The sequence below is a fragment of the Anas platyrhynchos genome, chromosome 1 (assembly GCF_047663525.1).
Source record: "Anas platyrhynchos isolate ZD024472 breed Pekin duck chromosome 1, IASCAAS_PekinDuck_T2T, whole genome shotgun sequence".
Lineage (NCBI taxonomy): Eukaryota > Metazoa > Chordata > Aves > Anseriformes > Anatidae > Anas > Anas platyrhynchos.
This window is the reverse complement of record NC_092587.1, coordinates 54,485,338-54,504,547: the sequence shown is the minus strand read 5'-3', so window position 1 is coordinate 54,504,547 and position 19,210 is coordinate 54,485,338. Positions and strand designations below refer to the sequence as shown.

The 19,210-nt window shown below is 57.2% G+C and overlaps 1 protein-coding gene across 1 annotated transcript; it reads left to right on the top strand.

Annotated features, from left to right (window-relative positions):
* Window positions 1-10,725: 10,725 nt before the first annotated feature.
* On the top strand, window positions 10,726-18,468 carry GGA1 (golgi associated, gamma adaptin ear containing, ARF binding protein 1). The gene is made up of 17 exons (XM_038187081.2): window positions 10,726-10,885; window positions 10,977-11,061; window positions 11,286-11,361; window positions 11,749-11,847; window positions 12,681-12,804; window positions 13,166-13,266; window positions 13,527-13,607; window positions 13,976-14,113; window positions 14,236-14,317; window positions 14,743-14,850; window positions 15,154-15,309; window positions 15,674-15,738; window positions 15,874-16,052; window positions 16,160-16,437; window positions 16,629-16,798; window positions 16,936-17,046; window positions 17,138-18,468. Exons 1-17 carry the CDS (start codon window positions 10,855-10,857, stop codon window positions 17,246-17,248), a joined length of 1,995 nt encoding a protein of 664 aa, XP_038043009.1. The 5' UTR covers window positions 10,726-10,854; the 3' UTR covers window positions 17,249-18,468.
* Window positions 18,469-19,210: the final 742 nt, after the last annotated feature.

Genomic DNA, 19,210 nt, shown 5'->3' with positions numbered 1-19,210 from the left:
CCCTTCTTGTGGCTCTTGATTCAACCCCAGACTTCAGAAATCAGCGGGAAAGCAAGGAGGAGAAGGAGGCTAAGGCTCAGGAGAGCAGCAGCCCCTCTCCCAAGCCCCATCCCTGCTCTTGTCCCACTGCTGCACAGCTGGGAGACAGCTCCTGCCCTTCCCCAAAGGCTCCTGACGTGAGAAGAGATGAATGCTGATAAGCACTCCTCTCCTGGAGGGATTTCCTATTTGCAGAGGCTCATAAAACCCAGCAGGCCATGGGAATTTATTTGCTGACGGGGTCACTGAAGCTATGGGTGAAACTCCATGGGGTCGAGCTTTGGGCTGGCAGGAGCAGGTGCCATGGATGGTGGTTCGCAGACAGGGGGGTTGGCAGTGGGTTTGCTGCCGTGTGGCCCCCACACACACATTCACATCGCCCTGATCGTGCCCACCGATGCCCCTGGCAGAGGGTGAAGCTGCCTGGGAGGGGCAGCAGGAGATGCCCGAGGGCTGGGGATCACCACTGGTGCAGAGAGCTGCGTGTGGAGCCGCGAGTAGCGCGGATGTCAGAATATACACAAGGAGGGAGACGGGCAGGAAAGAGGCAGGGGCTGGTCAGAGAGGGGCTGTGTGATTTTGTTGAGATAACGTTACCCCCTTCCTGCAAACACTCGGCAGGGGCGTTCACCCCCTTTTTTTTATTATTATTTATTTGCCACCGGGAACAATAGTGGGAAACAAGGCAGCAAGCCTGCCAGCGCGGGCGACTTCCTTCGTTTGCAGAGCTGAGCCTCCTCACGGTCAGGAGCCAGCTCTGTGCAGATGGCCCGACTCATACAGCGGGGTGTCCTTCCCACATAGGAAAGTCAGAGAGAATTTAGGGACCCCAGAAAGGCCGAAACCTTCCAGCGCAATAGGATGTGGCAACTGGGATGATGGGAGGGGGAAGGAGGTGGGTTGATATTTCCCCCAAAGCACTGCAAAGGAGAAAGCCTAGGGAAGCGGCGAAGTGATGGGAAAGTAAATCTCCAAAAGAGAGGAAATCCGGCTGCAGGGCATCTGCAAAGGAGGTGGAGGATCTGTGCCGCAAGGAAAATATAAATAGTGGCTGTGGGAGCTGGTGGTCACCAGTACAAGGGACCCAAGGATCCTTCACCCCAAAGAGATGGGCCCAAGATATCTGCTTGGGAGTCCACCCCATGCTCACGCTGGCCAGGGGGCAACTGGCCTTACTGGTGTGGGACCTCCATGTTGGCATCGCTGGAGGTAGAGGAGGCCCTGCCATGTCATAAAAATCATATTTTAAGGGGAGAAGAGACCAGCACAACCTCCTGGGCCTTCAGCCAGCAGGGTGGCAGGGCAGAGCAGGCCCTTTCCTCAGGTCCTGGGGAGGTCCCAGGCCAGCGGGAGCACCCCTGGGTGCTCGGGGTGGCTGCAGGCCGCAACCACGGGCACATGGCAGCCATAAGGCAGAACGAACGCTGCCCTTCCAGGCCTGCTGCCAGGATCCCTGTCAGCAGCAGCCCTGGCAGCGGTATTTATTTTCTTTTATTACTTGGGCAAGAGATAAGCCAGCTCAGTCTGAAGCCCTGAGGAAAATCCAAAGCTTCCCAATAGGCCAGCGAAGGTGGCACAACCGCCCCTGCTATGTGAGGCTTCACAGGGCTGCTCGTGGAGGGGGGGACACCCCAAAATCCACTCCCTTCCTGCAGATGATACGAGCCAAAAAGGGTCCCTCAGAAAAGCGGTGTCCACACCAGATGTGGTGCAAGGCGTGCCACTGGCCTTGCACCACACCAAGCTCCACAAGCAGAGGCGAGGGAGCCCATCAGCGCCGCAGTAGTAGCTTAGCGCTAATTAGACCCCAAAAAATCAGCGCTGGATGAAGAGGCTGGGGCGTAAAAGGTTTCCATCCCACTGCACACCCCAGGCACCAGGGAGTCTGCGCTGCGGCCCAGGCATCGGCACCCGTTCAAGGCAAAGAGGAGCTGGAGGGAGCACACATTCCTTCTCGGAGCAGCAGCTGCTCACTCTGCTATTATTTCCTACTGCTTCGTATAATTTGTACTCCACAGCGAGCTATTGTCCCTTTCCACTGGCTATTTATTTCCTTGAATAGCCTCTGGGGAAGGATTTCAGGGAGAGAGTGAGGAAAAAAAGAAAAACCCTACACAATAAATATCAAGCCGTGACCTGATTTAAACCATGTTCTCCGGCCTCCTCCAGGCCCCAGCAACGATTCCTCCCTGCAGCCCTGATGGAGGCTGGCTCCTGCCTCAGTTTCCCCCTTTTACAAAGCCAAACTGCCTTAGAGGGCTGTGGAGTTCAAGAAGCTGAGCCCTGGATTTTCAGAGGCCCCGATGAATGCAGCTTTTCCAAAAACAAGTGGTAAAAACAAAAAAAAAACATGTCCTGCCCATCCACCCAGACCCTCATGCAAACCCCCCCAGTTGCAGGACAGCACTGAGAAGAGGTTGTCCATCAATCACCTCCCCATGGCAATGCCCAGTCTCAAAAATTCCTCAAAAATAGGAATTTCTGAGGAATCAAAAACTCTCAAAAATAGGCTTGACAACGCCAGCTTCCCCTTCAGTAGAGGGGTGTTGGTTTGATTATCTTTCATCAGATAATGCCACAACCTTCACCCAGCCTATCCCTAAGCCCTGACAGCCCGCCAGCTTCCTAACGGAGGAGGACAGAGAGAACAAAAAGTACTTAGCTCAGCCCAGCGCTGAGGTAAGCAGAAGACTGGATAAGCAGGTTGCGGATCTGGAGGGTGTGTACAGGAGAGGATTGTCCAGGAGATGCAGGAGAAGCCAAGGCAATGGTTAGCACTAGGAAACCAGTGCCTGTGAGCCCCAATCTGCTGTCTAAAAGGGCAACCAGAGCAGGATGGCTCCTTTTCTCTGGCAACGTTTTTGTGTGGCCCAAATTGTGCCAGGGGAGAGGAGGAAAGGGATTTGTATGCCTGGAAGCTGGCTCGCAAGGAACCAGGGCCATTTTGTCGACCCAAGCAGACAGATGGGTCACGTCCTATGGGTCCTCGGCTTGCACGAGGGGTAAAACTGGCAGAGCGTGGGGAAGCGAGGGCAGAGGACTCATTACATGCCACCCAGTTCCCTTTCCAGCCTTCATTTCTCTAATTCTTTCCCTCATGGGGCATGCCAGGAATGCTGGTTGTGGGAAAGGCTTTGAAAAACATGCCTGGAGATAAAAGTGCGCTTGTGTTGAAAGCTTCCCTACTGGCAAAGGAGAAGATGCCTAGAAGGCTCGTGCCTTCCCCATCTCTCACACTTTCAGGATCTCCCCGCTTTACCCACACTTGCTGGGTGAGATATGATGAGCTAAGCTGGAAAAGTATCTTCCACGATGGATCAGCTTCATGAGGTCTTGTGCTCCATGTGCAAAAGATTGAGATCTCCAGCAGCTTTCTCTCTCACCTTTGAGAAAGGAAGATGGCACAGGGAAACTGATGCACAGGCAAATGAGTTTAAAAAAAATAAACTAAAATAAAATAAACAGCTTTGCAAATGTGTTTTAGAAGCTAAAGGAAGCTGGGCTCTCCTGGGTAATGCGGCTCAGGTATCAGAGATGCCGATCTCTCACCGTGCCATCTACTGTCTGTAGGATTTAACGAGGTTCTGAGTGCTGCAGAAAATAAAATAAAATAAAATAAAATAAAAAATTAGCCCTTGGGTGGGTCCAATTAAACCCAAAAACCAGAGGCATTCAAAGCGAGCAGTCGCCTTCCAACAAAGGAAGCCAGGGGACTTCCGAGATGCCCCAAGCCCAAGTCCCCAGCCTTCAAGGGGGCCATTTCCCACAACAGAGCCAGCGTGAGGCCAGCTGGCTGGAACTCGAACAAGCAGAAGAGAAGCACGGGGTTGCGCCATACACAAAACATCCATTGGGACCTCCCTCGGTCGAGCTCTGAGCAGCCAGCCCCACACCACAGCAGGGGGATGCAGTGAGAGCGGCCACCAGGTCCCTGTGGCCAGCAGTCCACCTCTGATGGGGAGAAAAAGGCTGCTGGTGCTGCACAGCTCGCCCCGAGCGCATTTCTCACGGGCTCCAGGGCTGCGCCGAGGCGGGTTGGACAGCTCTGAGGATTTGCAGGAATCCTTCAGACAAGCAGAATCCGTCTGAGTCACACGCACGAGGAGCCATGCCAAGGGTGGCTCATCCACTGGAAAAAAAAAAAATAAAGAGAGAGAGAGAGAGAAAAAAAAAAAATGCTAAGGGAGAAATAGCAAGTTTGGAAAAGCCACAAGAATTAACAGCTCATGGGCTGGAATGAAGGAAAGAAAAAAAAAAAAAAAAAAAAAAAAAAAGGCTGTTCTCCCATGCTCACATCACTAAACTCTCGTACCCCTCATGCCTGCCAGCAAGCAGCGAGCCACCTTAAGCCCCCCTTCCCCCAGCTCTGAAAGGGGCTGAAGGGGCTTTGGAGCCAAGGCTGTGGCTGAGGGCTGCCGAGGAAGGGGCTGTCAAGCCCAGACGATCTGCTGCTGCTGCTCTGAAATTAGCTTGAACACATTCCCTTTGATGGCCCTGCAAAATGAAGCAGTAAAAACCAAACCAGATGGAAAGGGAAAAGAAAAGCTGCTAAAAAAAGGGAAGCAAAATCCCAAAATGAGTGACTCAGTGCGGGAAATGGGCTTCTAAAGAGGGAACTGCAGGCATCTAAAGGAGACCTACGGAAAAAAAAAAAAAACAGGCTCACGTAGCTGACCCTCTGTGCTCCTGTCCTCCTCCACTCCGGAGTGAAGGCACCAGGAATACCTGAACCGAAGGACCTTCGGAGCACGCTGTAGGGAAAAGAGCTGAGTCTGAGCTGTAGCTACCATGAAAGCTCCAGGGAACGACCCCATAATTAGCCAAAATCACTTTTTCCCTGCTCCCTGGTGAAGAACTCCACCAACAGCCCTGCTTGGAGCTTCCACAGGCAGGAAAGGAGCTCTCAGAGCCTGCAGGGTCACACCACTTTGGGGAGATGTTTCAGCTCGGTGTTTGTCACGGGGAGGGGGGCAGCAGCAGCTGAGCACAGCTGGGACACCCCGCCTGCCTTTCCAGGGCCATACGGAGCACTGAAGGACAGCCCGTGCCCTTGAGGACATGCTGCTGGCTGGCCGGCCCCATTTGGGCTGCGGTGCCTTCTCCTTGCTCCTGTGACCCTTCCCTCACAGCCACAAAGCCGCTCAGCAGTACAGAAGCCCTCACTTGACCACAGCGGGTGTTTATTTTGTTTATTCTCAGTGGTCTTGCCACGCCGTTTGCTTCTCCAGCTCTTTTTTCCCTCCCTCCAGCTCGTCTCCCTCTCTCCTGCTGCTATTTCTCCTCCGATGGCTGCCTCTCGGGCTGCCCCCAGGTTTCTCCGTGCTACTCCCCTCCAGAGCTCCCCCACCGCAGTCTGATTCCTGGATGGAGAACACTTGCTCCCAAAAAATGGGGAGGGGAAAGAGAATTGCCAGCTCAATGCCTTGCACACGACTCCAGACACATCTTATCGCCTCCCAGGCGGAGGAGACCCGAGCACGTTGCCGCTCAGCGTGCAAGGAAGAGGCTCGGCAAGCCAGGAGATCTGATAAGAACAATGCAAGGAACAGCAGGGGCTGCAGAAGTTCCCAGCAGCAGGCAGATAGCTTATCTCTGCTGTCAAGATGGGACACGCATCCATGTCGGCTGCGCACCGGCTAGTGGAGACCTGCTCCTTGGTCCCGAACACGCACGTAGCGCTGCTTACAACACCATCCCCGAGGAGCATCTCTATTACTCACTGGGTTTCATCAGGAAAGGGGTGTGAATCTTTCCTGAGCGGCTCTGACGGAGGCACAGCTCCCCGGGGAGCTGGCTTGGGGAGGGAGATGAAGTGATGCCGAGTGTTTGCTCCGGCCACCGGCACGCGTCTGGCTGTGGGGGCAGCTAGGTGAGGCAGGCAGGAGACCCAGAGGGGAAATTCAACGTGTTTGTGAGCCCCCACAAGCAGGAGCTGGCCCCCGCAGCCCCGTCACCTTGTGCTCTCACCCAGCCTTGTCTCACAGCTCCTCTCCCACCCCAAAATCCAGGTCGAATGCGGGCAGCGACCCACAGCACGGGGCTCGGGACGGTGAGTCAGGGCTGCGCGCCCAGCCCTGCCCAGCAGACAGAGCCTTTCCCAGTTTCAGCCTGGCACGAACTCACGCCCTCCCCTCTCACCCACAACCTGTTGTGTGGCATTTTCCCTCGGCAGAGAGGAAAAGTGAAAATGGGAGAAGGATTAGCGGGTAAACACAGGCTCCCGCTGCCTCCAGCAGCTGCCGCAGGGGACTGCTCTTCAAAAGCCTGCCTGGGGAGGGATGGGGGCTTGCAGGACAGGGCTGTTTTGCTCCCGGCGATGAGAGAGAAGAGCAGAGCACAGCTCTCAGCCACAGGGTTAAATGCTCGGTGACACGATGGCTGTGTTGGGAACAGTCCCCAGCCCACGCCGTCCCCCAGCCGTGCCTGGGTGCGGTGGCGGTGCCCAAAACCGTGCCGGGGGCCCCGCTCCTCTTGCATTTATTAACACAGACGAAGCCACAGGACCACCCTTGGGAAATCTGCACGTGACTCTGCATCTCCATCCTCCTCCTGGGTCACAGTTCTTCCCTTTTCATCCCAGCACGGGGGCCGTGCCGGGCAGAAAAGGCCGAGCAGCCAGGCTGGAGGCAGGGAGATGAGGCTGCCTCCTCCTGCCACTTCGCAGCCCGGATTTGAGCCAGCGCTGAAGTTTCCAAGGGAACCCGAGGCAGCTGCAGCCAAACCAGGCTCGCTGGCAACACGGGATTCTCGAACCTGGGCCAAAAAGCGCCTGTTTGAGCTCACCAGCAGCCAAACCAGGGCCAGCTGCAGAGCCGAGAGCACGTGCGAGCGGCACCGGGGCACCCCATAGCGGGACTGCCTCCTCCCCGCACCGCTCTGGGGGGAGAAGCTGCACAATGCTGCATCTCCGAGCTCCTGCTCCACTACACAGCCCCTGCAGACACTTTGCTAAGCCACACTTTGTCGTCACCGCAATGCAGGGCCGTGTTTGTCAGCCAGGCTTGGGGATCTGCTGCATTCGGGCTCCCCAGTTCGCTCCGGGATTCCTGGCTTCATGTCGCTGCTTCCTGCTCGCAGCACGCTTGGCTGCCCGTGAAAAATGCCTGAGCAATAGGATTTCTCTCCCTCTTCCTCCTGCTGTTCTTTAGAGCCGAACTGTATCTCTGTTTTTTCTTTTTTCCCAGCACTTGTGCTTTCTAACTACACCCCTTCAATCCACTAGAGATAACGCAGCAAGTCGGGGCTAGAGCAGGAACAGGTGAATCTGTTCACCTCCTCAAGTGCCTCTCTCAACACTCGAATCCCAAGTGCACTTTATCGGTGGTGTATCTGTTCCAGGCAGGAGCTGATCTCACCAACAGCGTAGCTAATGACTTCAGCCAGGCTCCCCCTTGCGGGCTTGGGGCCTCCGATGCTCGCTTTAGCCCCATAAATTGCTCTCAGAGCATCCTCGGCCTGTCCCAGGCTCTCCTGTGCAGACTTTACCTGCAACAACAAACCCCGCTGAGCCTTCTCAGGGGGTCACTAGGCTCTGCCGCCTTTTACACAGGAAAAGTTTTCCCTTTTTGACAGGGAAATGCCGCTGGCTCAGCCAAGGGAACGAGACACCCACTGGGTGCCGGGTCGGGAAGGAAGCAGCTCACCACCAGCTCTGCTATTTGCTTCTCTCCCTCGCCCGTCTCGCTGAGCCAGTTGCTCCAGCTGTAATGACAGAACCAACATGGGAAGGACATTCAGCATGCAGAGGTCACGTCAATTCCCCAGAGGAATTTCCCCACACAAACAACAGGGGAAAAAGCGAGGTAGTGAACGTAGATGTGCGTTTCCTCCAGCCTCGCTCCAAGACATGCTTAATGGTGGAGACCTTGCAAGCAGGTTTTCTGATCCTTTACCGAGCATCCCATTTCCTCATTCTGCTCTTGCAGTTGTAGTAGGATGTCTTTGATCACTGGGGACAGGCCTTCCTGCAGCAAAAAAGAAAAAAAGGGAAATGCTGAAAGAAATGGAAGGGAGCAATCCTGGTGGGTAGCTGCATGCCACAAGAAAGCGCTGCATATGAAAGGGAAGAAGAAATTTCCTGTCAGATTAAAGGAGTGCAAACCTGCTCTCCCTCTGGAGAAGGCTGCAACTCTATACTTGCCTCTCTAATTGCAACACTCGGCTGGGAAAGGTGCTCAGAAGTATTGCAAAAGGAAGGAGATTAGCCAAGGTCAGGGAATAGCAGGGCTGCAAAGCCAGGGGATTGTGTAAGAGGTGCATGGTCCGAGGTGATGTCAGGAAAGGAGCTGCCAGCCCTGTTCCAAGGGAAAGCAGCAAAGGTGACTGAGCCAAAAGCACAGGAACTGCCTGCCGCAGCCAGCCGTGGGAAGGAAAATGAGAAAAGGGAACAGAAGACCACAATACAGAGGCAGGAAAAGTGAAAGGACGCTGGCAGAAAGCCTTGCCACGGAAAGAGAAATGCGACAGAGGAAAGGGAACCTGACTTCACAGGCCAGGGACAACAAGAAGCACACATAACCTCCCGCTGTTGCACATGAGCACACCTGAAAACATGGCATGGTTTCCCCCAGCCACACACTGCTGGGAACCCAAACGAACGTGGGAACAGAGCGAGGGTGACGGCGCCTTTCTGCCTGGCTGGGGAGTCCCAGCTGCCTGGAAAACCCCTCACCCTGCAGACCCAGACACCACTCCTGCAGCCCTCCCACCTTTCCCGACTTGGTTTGGGGCATGATTCACCCAGGATCTACGGCTGGAAAGGCAGCAGCAGCGTTTTCCAAGCCCAGGCTGAGCAGGCAGGCGGTTCTCCTGCCTGCTGCTGCCCTCTGTGGGACAGTAGGGCCAGCCAAACCTGGCATGGCACGGCCCTCGCCCTGCAAAAGCTGTTGTTTCTCTGGCATGCAAACTACCCAGGCCTCCGGCTTGTGCGTAATCACCTTCCCCTGCAACTGGCTGCAAGCTAATTATAGTGCCGGCCTTTTCCTTCTGGATCACTCTTAATTACAGTACGGAGCGTCTCGCTCCATTAAGGCTCCAGATCTGGTTTGGGATTCCAGCCGCCAGGAGAAATAAATTGAGGTAGGCGAGAAAGGTTTCTCTCAGGCGTCACCCAGCCCCGTTGCAGGGAGAAAAAAATGAAGAAATCTCTTGTTTTCGCTGCACTTCTGTCCCTCGTTACACAGCAAGCAGATGCAACCAAGAGGGAAAGAGCCAGCTAAGCTCAGGGAAAAGAAAAGAAAGGTTCGGAAAGCCGCCGCCGCTAACATCAGTGTCACGCTCCAGTTCATTTCCCATTGTTTGCAACCAGCCGAGACGAGGTGCAGCCTTCTTGATAACGACTGGGTGTTGCCGAAGAGAAGAAAATAAAACACCTCAAGACTCGGGCAGGCTGAAAATTGAGCAAAACGGGGGCTGTGAGGCACTAGGTTGAAAAACCGCTGGTCAGAAATACTCTCGCTTTCTGGGCCTCCTGCACAGGTCGGGCACGGCTCGGAATAGCAGTACCTAGGCCCCGGTTTCCTAAAGCTGATTTAAATGTTCTCAGAAAAAGGTTCTCTGAGGAGGTAGCAGCGACAGGCAGGGCTGACTCAACGCGACTAAAATAACTCGCCTAAAAACGTGCCTGAACACGGCCGAGGAAAGGATGTGGCAATTGTCTCTGAAAGGCCCTTAAAAAAAAAAAAAAGCTTTGTGATGCAAGGTAGCGAGTTAAAAAAAAAAAAAATCATAATAATAATACATTCAGGCACCAAAAAAAGCGCTTTTTAATGGCCAAAAAATCCCCGCGAAGACAATGGGTATCCGTACGGAAAAGCCATTTAGGAGCGCGACACCGGGGCATTTCCCTCGCCTGGCAGCTGCGGGGTCGGTGCTGCAAGGCACCCCCGGCTCTCCCAGCAGCTGGAGGCCTTCGTTCCCTAAGGGTCACGGTGTTGGCACGGCTCAGCGGCGTTATTTATTAATAAAAAATAAAAGGAGAAGGCGCATTGTTCCTCGTGAGGCCGCTGGAGCGTGTAGAAAACGAGCGGTGTGTTAAGCCACGGGGTTAGGGAATGCCCTGATTGAGCCAGAAGGGGAGAGACAGCACAGTTTACATTCCTGGAGGCTTTCAGTTTATGGGTTTATTTCCTTCAGTTTATTCCCCTCGGTTTATTCCCCTCGCTTTATTCCCCTCGGTTTACGTTTTATCCCCCTCAAGTTTACTTCCAGGATTCCACCGCCCGCCAACCCAACCCAACCCAACCCAGCCGCCCCCGCAGCCCCTCAGCCAGACCCTATCACAAAAAAAAGACAATAAATTAACAGCAGGAGTGGTTCCTTTATTAATTATTAACCCCAAACCGCCCCCTCCCCTTCCTCTCCCCTCAGGGGCACCGCCGCCATTACGCGCACAGCGCCCCCCTCAGGGCGGGCGGGCGGGCGGCGCGCAGTGCGCATGCGCGGCAGCGGGCGGGCTGTGTCCTTTTAAAGGACACCCCCCACACACACACACACGGTGGGGCGGAAGCGCCCGAAGCGGCTTCACTTGCCAGCACCACCCCTCTTCCGGTTCATCATCCGGCGCTCTAGCCTCCCTTCCCCCCTTCTCTATGCCCTCCCGGAGGACCTCGCGCACCTCCCCCTTGTGGCGGGCAGGCAGGGGGCGCTCTCCTTGCGAGGCCACTTCCGGCGGCGGGTCGGGCGGCGCTCTAGCTTATTTCCGCCTCCTCTCTATGGCCCGGCGGCGGCGGGCGGGCGGCGCGGCGGGGCCCCGCTGAGGCGGCGGCGGGGACGGGAGCGGGGCTGGGGGCGGCCCGGGGGGGAGCCGGGCCCGGGATGGAGCCCGAGACGCTGGAGGCTCGCATCAGTGAGTAGGGGAGGCGGGGAGGGGGTTTTGGGGGTTGGGGGGGGTTGTTCGGCCCGGCCCCGGGCTGAGGCCGCCCTTGTGCCGCCCGCAGACAAGGCCACCAGCCCGCTGAACAAGGAGCTGGACTGGGACGGCATCGGCGCCTTCTGCGAGCAGCTCAACAAGGAGCTGGAGGGGTGAGTGGGACCCGGGGGGGCGAGGGGTGGCGGTGACGGGGTCCTCAGGGGCTCTGTGGGGAGCTGGGTCATTAATAAAGGGGTTCCCATAAGGTTTTGGGGTGGTTTGGGGGTGGTTTGGGGTTTTATTTGCGCTTTGGTTTTGTGATGTGTGGAGGTTTTCAAGGAGAAGCCCATAACTGGGTTTATTTCACTAAGCACTGAGTTTTTTCTTTGCTGTCCAGCCCCCCGCTCGCCACCCGGCTGCTGGCGCACAAGATCCAGTCCCCGCAGGAATGGGAAGCCATCCAGGCCCTCACGGTAAGGGCTGCCGGGGGTGTGGGGTGCCTCCAGCTGGGCTTGAGGAGCTCAAAGGGGAGCTTTGGGTGTCTGGGATGCTGTGCTCAGGGAGTCCTGGTGTATCCACGGGGCGGGAGGAGGGCTGAAGGTGGCAGTGCAGGGGTGGAGGAGCTGCAAACCAGTGTCTGAGAGCTCCCACTCCACCTCCAGATGGCTCTGGGATGCTACGGATGTCCCATTCCATGGTTCAATGAGCCACCTGTGCAAAGACTGACCCCAGATTCAAAATCCTTCCCCCTCTCCTTTGGGAGGGTGACACTATGGAGGCGTCCTCACAAGGCGCTGTGAGGAAAGTCTGTTTTTTGGGGGAGACAAATCCCAAACCGGCTGACCCGGCGCTCTCCCCAGGTGCTGGAGTCCTGCATGAAGAGCTGCGGCAAGCGCTTCCACGATGAGGTGGGCAAGTTCCGCTTCCTCAACGAGCTCATCAAGGTGGTGTCACCCAAGGTGGGTCCCGCAGGGATCCTGCTGGAGGGAACCCCCTCGGGTGGGAAGGAGGTGATGCTGGGAGGACATTTAGTCTGGGTTTCTGGTGAGCTTTCACCTGCTCCTGGCAGATTCTTGTTGCAGGAGGCTGGGGGCCAGCCAGCCCTGATGCAACCGGCGCTTGTGAGACTTCTGAGCTCATCCGTGAGCCTGGAGCAGGCTTTTGCTGCATTTCTCCCGGGTTTTGTCTGTGCTCAGGAGCCTCCCTCGGCTCTGACGCCGTGACCCTGGCTCTCCAGGGTGTCCCAGCCGGGTTGAGACGCTCCGAGGGCAAGCCCAGGCCTGGGCAGCGGTGCTCTGGCGAGCCTGTTTGAAGCACCAGCTCCTTGCCTGCTCCTCTGCTGCTGCTGCTGCTGTTCCTTCAGCCAGGGCAGGCAGCTTGTGTCGCCAGCAAGCACGGGGTTAAGGGAACGCAGCCTAAATATAACAGGGGAAAACCTGAGGCTGTCAGTCACAGCTTGTGATCTGTCAGGATGAACAGCCAGGGACAGTAACAGTCAGATCCCACGGCCCTCTTGCTAGGCTGCTCTGGAGGATGCCATCAGCACCAAGACGATTTCTTTCGGTGGTACATTCACTGTTTTTTAGCACCAGCGCCAATTTCTCCCACCTCCTGCGGTGGAAGCCGAGAGGGACGTGTTGCAAGGGCCTCGTGAGCGTTCCTGCCTGCTTCCTCTTTGTCCCTGCGCCATTGGGAGCTGCCTCGCGCGCTTCTCCTGGGGGAGGGGAGGAGGGGAACGGGTCAGGCTTGTGGCAGCTCGGATCAGCTTCAGGCCACCTCTGCTCTCCTCTAGTATCTCGGCAGCCGGACGCCGGAGAAAGTGAAGTCCAAGATCCTGGAGCTGATGTACAGCTGGACGCTGGGGCTGCCTCACGAGGTGAAGATCCTGGAGGCCTACCAGATGCTGAAGAAACAAGGTGAGAGCCCTGCAGGGCTCCTGGCTGGGCAGAGGGGATTGCTGGTGGTCTGAATGGGGTGGAGGGGTTATCTTCTCTAGGGGATTGCACGCTGGAACGGGTTGGTGCTGAAAGGATACGGGTGGTTTGGCAGCACGAGTGGATTTGGAGCTGGATTTGTCCAAGACGGGGTGCTGTTGGGGCTGGGGCAGCAGTTTTTGCATAAAAAAAAATCATTTCGGGATCAGAGCTGGCAGGAGCAGCCCCAAAAGCCCTCGGTTCCAGCCAGGAATGATGGGCTGTTCGGGGAAGATCGCCCCAGGGGTTAGTGCATCCCCCAGAGGGTGAGACCTCCTGACAGCTCCGTGGCTCTCTGCTGCAGGTATTGTGAAAAGTGACCCCAAACTGCCTGAGGATGCCCCTTTTCCGCCGCCTCCCCCTCGTCCCAAGAATATCATCTTTGACGACGAAGAGAAATCGAAGGTAAAGGGGTTTGTGGGGGGAGAGGGGCGCAGAACATCGTCCTTGCTGCTTTCTGCCTGCCCCAGCTGGTGTCGCTGCACTCCAGGCAGGCAGGCAGGGGCAGGCTTTGAATGCAGAGACTCTGCAGAAAAAGGCTCCTCTTACTCAACCAGAACCAGAATGGAGAAAGGAGGACGAGTTAAACCTCTCTCCAGTGCTGCAAGAGCAATTTCGGCGGCCGTCCCCTCAGCATGGGCTCAGAGCTGCCTTTTCTCTTGCAGATCCTGGCTCGCCTCCTGAAAAGCTCCCATCCCGAGGACCTCCGGGCCGCCAACAAACTCATCAAGGAGATGGTTCAGGAGGTGAGGCTGGGGAGGAGGAGGGCAGGGAGTCACGGCCTCGGGGGCGATAGCTGGGTACCACAGGGGCAGCGGCTCTCTGTCCTTAGGCAAAGGTGCAGAGCAGCTGCCAAAATTCTGCAGCAGCAACGCCAAAATGTCCTCATGTGACTTGTGCCTTCTCTGACTGCTCAGAGGAGTGGCTCCGAGTGGTTTCTGTGGCACAAACCCTGCTGCAGCGCAAGATCTGTGGCCCCATCTGGCAGATGCTGCTGCAGGCATGGTCTGGGGTTTTCCACGGGCGTGGAGACAGTTTTTGGGGGCAGCGTTGCTGTGATAAAGCCCCGGGAGTCAACGTGCTGACAGGCAAGGACCTGCTTCCTCCCCCCCAGGACCAAAAACGCATGGAGAAGATCTCCAAGAGGGTGAACGCCATCGAGGAGGTGAACAACAACGTGAAGCTGCTGACGGAGATGGTGACAAACTACAGCAAGGGCGAGACGACGGAGAGCAACGAGGACCTCATGAAGGTGAGGAGGGGCTCGGGCTGAGCGGAGATGAGTGATCGTTACCCTCCCGAGCTCCTCCTGCATGTTTTACACCACGGCTGAGCACCCACTGCTCCTCTCAGTGCCCATTTATCTCCCCCCAGGAGCTGTACCAGCGCTGCGAGCGCATGAGGCCCATGCTTTTCCGGCTCGCCAGTGACACAGAAGACAACGATGAAGCTTTGGGTAAGCTTCTCACTTTTTTCTCATTCTGTCTCCTCCTCGCTCTCTCTTTTTGCCGGATTCTGTGCCTGGGCTACCTGTGGTGTGGTAAATAGCAGCAGCTGCTGCGTCGGGGTGGCTTGGTGGCTCGCTGGAAGTTAGTTAGGGTTAGTGAGCAGATGGCACCGATCAGCAGCAATACAGAATTCTTCCACTCTCTGTACTCGTTGGGTTGTACTTCACGCTGAAATATCAACTTATTTCAAGGAAGTTTGCAGCAACAATGGCCAAAATGCTCTATGCTGTCAGGTCCTGGGGGATTGCTCTGAAGGAGTAGGCTGAGCGGCGTATAAAAGTCACCCCCTCTTTACTATTTTACTATTTATTTCTTTCTTACCGTTTCTTTACTATTTTAAAACTTTTTTTTTTCCCTATCTGTTCCATTTCAGCGGAGATCCTGCAAGCCAATGACAACCTGACGCAGGTGATCAACCTCTACAAGCAGCTCGTGCGGGGCGAGGAGATCAACGGGGAGGTGACGGCCGGGCCCCTTCGAGGTGAGGAGACCCGGGGAGCAGGGGGGATAGGAAGATCGAGCACAAAGAACCTATTGCTGGTTTCCTCTGATGTAAAAGATGGAAAGAAGCGGGAAGGTGAAACCTGCAGGAGTCCAGAGTTGGACTGGGATGAAGAAATAGCTCATAGAGATGACTGATGCATGAAGAGAGGGGGTTGGAAGGGAGAGGAGATTGGAATTTCCCTCTCCCAGGTGTGAGGGAGGATGGGAACTGGCTCTCAGCACACTCAGAGGACTGAGAGAAGGTTTTTGCCTCTCACCTTGTTGTTTTTTTTCTCTGCAGGCAGCACCTCAGCACTTCTGGATCTGTCGGGACTGGACCTGCCAGCGACAGGCCCTTCCTACCCAGCCGTGCCCACCCTCTCAGGTGGCTCGGCGGCCCCCGTGCCTGACCAGGCTGGCTCTGTCTCGCTGCTGGACGATGAACTCATGTCTTTAGGTGAGGAGGCCGCAGCGAAAGCTTTGTTTTATGTCCTTGAACCTGGAGACTCTGAGCAGCTGGCGCTTCTTGGGGCAGAAGCGTGAATGAGGGAGAGGTGAATCGTGAAAGACCGAGAGGCAGCCCTCACTTGGAGTGAGGGAGATGCCACGAAAAACCCTGCAAAAAAAACCCCCCCACCACCCTCCCTGCTCCGTCCCGTGCAAGGATGGAGGCTGCAGTGGTGGCTCTGCCCTGCTGCTCCTGTGTCTTGCCTGATTGGGGGGATCTCGGTTACAGGTTCCCTATTTCAGGCCCCATTTAGTGCCCTCACCACTTGGCAGCTTGGCTCCACGTTTTTGTTTTTTTTTCCCCTCTCTGGCAGGCCTGAACGACCCCGCACCGCATCCTGCCCCGGCTGCCGACAGCAGCGGCTGGAACAGCTTCCAGGTAGCGCGCCGGGAGCTGTGGAAGCGGGTGGGGAAGGGTTGGGTGGAGAAAAAAGGAACGGAGCAGGGAAGGAAACGTCCCAAATCTCGTGGCTTGATGCTGATGTACCACCCTGCCTGCGTGCTCCTTCCCCAGTCGTCAGATAGCAGCGAGCTCGGCGTCGCCCCCGTCGTGGCAGCGCCGCCGCTCAAAGCGGACGCGGGCACGGCCTCCCCCAAACCTTCGGCTGGCACCAGTGGCCTGGACGACCTGGACCTCCTGGGCAAGGCTCTGCTGCAGCAGTCTTTGCCTCCAGAGTCCCAACAAGTGCGATGGTGAGCAGGGGCAGGGCAGTCTCACATCTCTCCCCACCCTCAGCTTGCACACACACGGAGGTTTCAGTGCTTTTTTCACTCCTCACCCTCCGTTTTTCACTCCGCAGGGAGAAGCAGCCACCCCCCCGGCTCACCCTGAGGGATCTCCAGAACCGGAGCAGCTCTGGCACCGCAGCCCCCGCCCCCAGCGCTCTGCCCGTGCTGCAGGGCGCTCCTAACCCCCCTCCACCCCTGCCCTCGGAGGTGCCTGCCCCCGCCACGCTCCCCAAAACTGCGAGCACGCCACCGGGAAGCGCCCCTGGCCCGGCACGGCCTCCTGCCACCGCGCTGCCCCAGGAGATCTCGCTGGCCAACATCACTGTGCCTCTGGAGTCCATCAAACCCAGTGAGCCAGGGGGAAAATGGGCAATTTGGGAGGGATCCAGGCACATCAGGGAAGAGATAAGTGGACAAGGGTGTGAAGGGGGTGCTCATGTGGAAGGGAAGCCTCCCTATTGGGCTTGAGGGAGGCTGATGAAGAGTTGTGGCTGCTGGGGAAGGGTCGCAGCAGGTATCTGAGCGCTGCCTGTCCCGCAGGCAGCATCCTCCCCGTGACGGTGTACGACCAGCACGGCTTTCGTGTCCTCTTCCACTTCGCCAAGGACGCCCTGCCCGAGCGGCCTGACGTGCTGGTGGTGGTGATCTCCATGCTGAGCACGGCCCCGCAGCCCATCCGAAACATCGTCTTTCAGTCTGCTGTCCCCAAGGTAAGGCAGGCACCGGGGTTCAGGCCCCCAAATTTTCCCCATAGGATTGTCCCTTCGCAGGAAGGGGCAGGGTTGGGTGGAGGAAAGGGCTCCGTGGGATGGTGGGAGGGACACGGGATGCTCTCCTCTCTCCCCAGGTGATGAAGGTGAAGCTGCAGCCTCCCTCGGGCACGGAGCTGCCGGCCTTCAACCCCATTGTCCACCCCAGTGCCATCACGCAAGTCCTGCTGCTCGCCAACCCACAGAAGGTAACCCCAGCCCCCTTGGGGTTGATCTCGCTTAGATAAAACCTCTTCTTCCCCTCTTCTGACCGCTTACCCTTTCTCCCCCCGGCTCCAGGAGAAAGTGAGGCTACGATACAAGCTGACCTTCACCATGGGAGAGCAAACCTACAATGAAATGGGGGACGTGGACCAGTTCCCTCCACCGGAATCCTGGGGAAACCTTTAGGTTTCAGGCACTACATCGCAGAGTCCTTGGGAAAACGGCCCCGTGGGGGGGGCTGGGGCAGCCCGAGGAGAGACGGGGAGGGTGGGTGGGGGGCTGCTGCTGCTCACGCTCTGCCCCAGAGGGAGCCTGCCTCCAGGATGAGAGCAGAGACACCAGGAGATGCTCGTCCCGCAGGGCCAGAAGCGCAGGCGAGCTTCTCGTGGGCCAACGGTTGCCTTCCCTGCTCATCCGAAGGCATTTCTCCCTCTCCAGTTTGTCCGGCTTCTCTTCTAACCCTGCTTTTCCCCTCCAGGCGCAGTGGGGAGTGCGGATGGGGGAGCTTTAGGGCTTTTGTGTCAGCAAATGCTGGGTTCTCGGGGCTTCCCCCTTGCCCTCTCCTGGGAGCTAAGCCCCCTTTCTGGTGGGCTCACCCTGGAGCTGGTGCAGAACGAGGCTGAACGGGGCTTTGGGTGTCTCCAGCACCACCCATCCTCATTTTTGGGTGCCGGGGGGGGGATTTTCCACTGCCCCCCTCCTTCCAGCGACAGGCAGAGGTCTTGGAGGGAGGTGGGCAGAGCGCAGCACCAGGGGGCACTACAAAGCTCTGCACGGGGAGCCCAGCACCACACTGTGGGGGGGGAGAAAAAGGGGTTGGGCTGTGCCCTGTGCACCTTTTTTCCCCCAATTTTTCTCTCCCTGCAGCGGGGAGGGGGCTCGCCCAGCCGCCTGATCACTGTGACACGAGAGCGGGGAGGAGACCAGGGGGTGGCACGGCCCCGGCAGTCCCCGTCCTCACGGGGTTTGTGACCCCAGGAGCTGCTTCCCTTCCCCAGGGTGGATCTCGGGGGCAAGCTGTGCTCCTGCACAGCAGCTAGGAGGAAACTTGCACCAGGGGGAGAGGATTTGGGAGATTTTGGGGGCAGCGAAGGGGGGAAGAGGGCTGGGAGCTGGGGAGCAGCGAGTGGCAGAGGAGAGGGGGAAGCGAGGTCTTTGTGCTGGGGTTCTGCTGTGTCTTACTTCCCTTTCTGGTCTCTTCAGGGTTTTGTAGGGGTTTGGTTTTTTGTTGTTTTTTTTTCCTTTGCAGATCTTGTTTGGTTCCAGAACAGACTTGTATATATTTTCAGTGCGAATTCTGTAAATGGAAGAAAACAAATGGGAGGGAAAAAAAAAAAATTAAAAAAAAAACGCCCGGCGCGAAGAAATCTGCTGTATTTATGGGAAATAAAGAATTCTTTCCTGAACCCGTGCCTCTTCACCCAAGGAGTGGGGTTTCCACCTCTGCTCCCAGGAGCTGTTTCCACCCTGCTAGGGGCAGTTCCCAGCTCGCATCCTGCCCCTGCTCGCCTGAACCCTCTGCGACGCTTCCCCACGGGGCAAGGGGGATGCTGGAAGTCCCCGAGCTGCTCTCAATTCCTTTTCAAGTCACTTCCACCCCACAAGCCGGGCGCTGCTTCCCTTTGGGGTGAAGCAGGCGGTGGGCAGGGGCCGTGCCCCCAGCCCCCTGCACTCTGCTGGGCTGTTTTTGTGGGCTGCTGGCTTCCTCCTCCTTCCCCGCTCAGAAACAGCCCCGTGGGGCAGTTTTCTTGCAGGGCCCAGCAGCTCCTGGGGTTTTGGGGCTTCAGGGCATGGGTGTGGTGGCCCTAAAAGCCTTTTTTCCCCCTTGCTGCTGTCTGGCTGCCCCTACCCACGAGCTGACCGCTTCCCGTCTGGGCTCGGCTGCCAGTTCCTTCAGCAGCTCGGCACAGGAGGAGGAGGAGGAAAGTCCCGGCTGCAGGTAGCTGCAGATAAGCGATGTCTGCAGCTCACCCAGCAGGAGCAAAACCCCTGGGTGGGGTGGTTTTAGGGCAGGAGCTGCGCCCTGGCACCCAGCAGGGCCCCGCTGCAGCTCTGCAACATGTGGGAACGGGGAGGTTGCGGGCCCCGGGGCGAGGAGGAAGGGGGCCTCCGCAGGGCAGAAGGCAGCAGCCCTTCACCACAGCCCTG